This window comes from Festucalex cinctus, chromosome 15 (assembly GCF_051991245.1).
Source record: "Festucalex cinctus isolate MCC-2025b chromosome 15, RoL_Fcin_1.0, whole genome shotgun sequence".
NCBI lineage: Eukaryota > Metazoa > Chordata > Actinopteri > Syngnathiformes > Syngnathidae > Festucalex > Festucalex cinctus.
In genome coordinates, this window is record NC_135425.1 from 7,242,600 (window position 1) to 7,245,196 (window position 2,597).

The window sequence follows — 2,597 nt, forward strand, 5'->3', positions numbered from 1 at the left end:
AAGGGGACATCAAAATAAAATTTCATGTCATGTATGTTTATTCATCTTCCCGTCAGTGACTCCTCCAAGTTTGGCTGCACATCGAGTTAACTGAGTTAAAAAAATTTTTAAAAAAAAATAAATAAATAAATATATATATATATATATATATTAGGGGTGTGAATTGCCTAGTACCTGACGATTCGATTCGTATCACGATTCACAGGTCACGATTCGATTCGATACCGATTAATCCCGATACGAATGGTCACGATTCGATACCGATTAATCCCGATACGAATTTATAAGTCGATTGTTGCGATTTTTTTTCATTCAAATTTATACTAATCAGTAAGCTTGTAGAGTGTAAGATTTATATGAAAATGTATTATTTATTTATCTGAAATTTCAGTCTTATAGAGGTTGTAATCTGTTTCATGTTTGAACAGCATTAAAATAAAATATTAAGGCTTAATGTTCCGTTCATATAACATTCTTCCATGCTCAAGGTGTGAATCCTAAAAAAAAAAAAAAAAAAAAAAAAAAAAAAAATAAAAAAAAAAAAAAATAAAAAAAATCGATTCTGCCCTTTTTGAATCGATTCGAGAATCGCGCGATGTAGTATCGCGATATATCGCCGAATCGATTTTTTTTAACACCCCTAATATATATATATATATATATATACGATTATTATTATTATTATTATCATCATCATCATCATCATCATTATTGCAGATTAATTAACTAATTAGGGAACTGAAGCAAGGGTTTAGAACATTTTGCCTGTGACTATCTTACAAACCACACAGATTTTTATATTAGTCAAACGACATCTCAACACATTTTGAAGTCAAAAAAGAATCCTCACAAATCAAATTACAACGATCCGAGCGGAGAGCTTTCTTTCACCGTTCGGACTTGTGACGTCATCACGGTCAATATGGGGGGCTCTCCGCTGACGGCTGTTATTGAATGATGTAATGGTATGAAAACCACAAAATAAAGTTTAAATGAAAAATATAGGCTTCACGACAAGTATGAAAACTTTAAAAAAATGTAGTTTCAGAAAAAGAAGTGCAGTTTTTGTAATAGGTAAATCAAAGCATACCATCGCTCACATGGGAGTAACTTTCACATACTGTACTGTATAATGTTATAAGTTATACTGATTATGTCAAGGTCCGCTATCAGACGCTCGCTACACTCTCCGTGTTGTGCTGCGCACAGTAGTTACGTCACTGTCCGGGGTTTCCTAGCGAAGTGAACCCAACGGCGTCATGGCGGAGGCCGGTTGTTGGAAGACCCTGGAGTGAAATGCCAGCGTTTTTTCCTACTGTCTGGATTGAACAGCAAGCACGGGACTTTAACGTACAGCTGAGAACAAAGAGGGATTTCCTCTTTTTTTTTCTTCTTCAAAGGTGGAGGAAACGGCAGTCCAAAAGCTCCACTGATCTGGGTCCTTACGGGCTGCTCTCCCAAACTGGGAGATAGCTAGCCAGCTAACGTTAGCTCTCCGTAGCTGTTATCCTCACAAATTGTTGTTCGTATAAAAGGAATAGAGTCTGGAGCCGGCAAGTGGACTTTGACAACAGTTTCATTGGAGCGGCGAATAAAAAACAAGGCAAGAATAACTTATTCCATAGTTTATTGCGAACGTATTCTTACGTTACATGTTAATGTGGTAAAGCCGCGAGAGTGAACGGCGGATGAAAACAAGATGGAGAGGACGAAGTTGGGTTAGCTAATTTGTGTATGTGGGCTTTCTAATAAATCATTTGTATGGTAAGTATTCCGCCAATGATCATTTTTACAAATGATATTTGCATAGTGCCCCATTTGCTTATACCGCCTCGATACTGCTCATGACTACAAAAGAAACAAAAGCAGTGCCAACCTCATTAGGAGGAAGCGCAAAGTTTTGTCATTTAGTTAGCTTCCGTGCTAGCCTCATGTTTAAATTACGTTAGCATCCTACTGTCACCCACGTTTACCGGATGGACGTTAACTTCGAATACTACTTCTGTTATATTTGTATGAAACATTTGTATTAAATTACGCTTTATGGTGAAGTTATTGTTGCAAGTCTTTAGATACTCTAGCTAGTCATCTTAACAAGTGATGTTTAATTTAACTAGTAGTAATCATTAGTAGTTCCATGTGTGTGTATTGACGGGAGCATTTATACAGTTATTAGGCGCCATAATTATTTCAAAAGTTAGTTGTAGGTTCTCCGTTTGGATTTTGAAGTCTTGACTGGCGCGTTAGCCATGTCTGCATACACAACTTCCCCCGCCAATAGCCGACGCTGGCATTAGCCGGTTTTAACAGGTTAGCTTAAAGGTAAACTGTTCCTCTTTGCAATTGGTTAACTGTCTAAAATCGACCCAACTCTAACAGTCACCGGAGTGGGGCGTTTGCATTTGTTTAGTTGAATACAACTATTTAGGCCATTTGCTTGTTTTTTGAGAGCCTATGGGCTTTTGTTGAGACGTAAACACGCTGTCGTTGCGCAGGCCTGATAGGCCGCAGTCTGTAAGGGCAAATAGTGCTCCACTCTGTGGCTAAGGCTACATCCATACACTCATCGCTGTCAGTACTTGTTTGAACCTGAAATA

The 2,597-nt window shown here is 37.7% G+C and overlaps 1 protein-coding gene across 2 annotated transcripts in view; it reads left to right on the forward strand.

Annotated features, from left to right (window-relative positions):
• Positions 1-1,207: 1,207 nt before the first annotated feature.
• The window catches only part of chd1 (chromodomain helicase DNA binding protein 1), a 51,753-nt gene continuing 50,363 nt past the window's right edge, over positions 1,208-2,597 (forward strand). Inside the window, exon 1 of one of the 2 annotated variants that reach the window (XM_077497278.1) lies at positions 1,208-1,603. Coding sequence is in view for 1 of the 2 variants with exons in the window: in XM_077497277.1 (XP_077353403.1) it covers positions 1,762-1,764 (3 nt within the window). In the remaining variant the exon portion in view is untranslated. Of the gene's footprint in view, positions 1,604-1,683; positions 1,765-2,597 lie in introns of those variants that run through there. The other variant, XM_077497277.1, reaches the window with a different exon arrangement.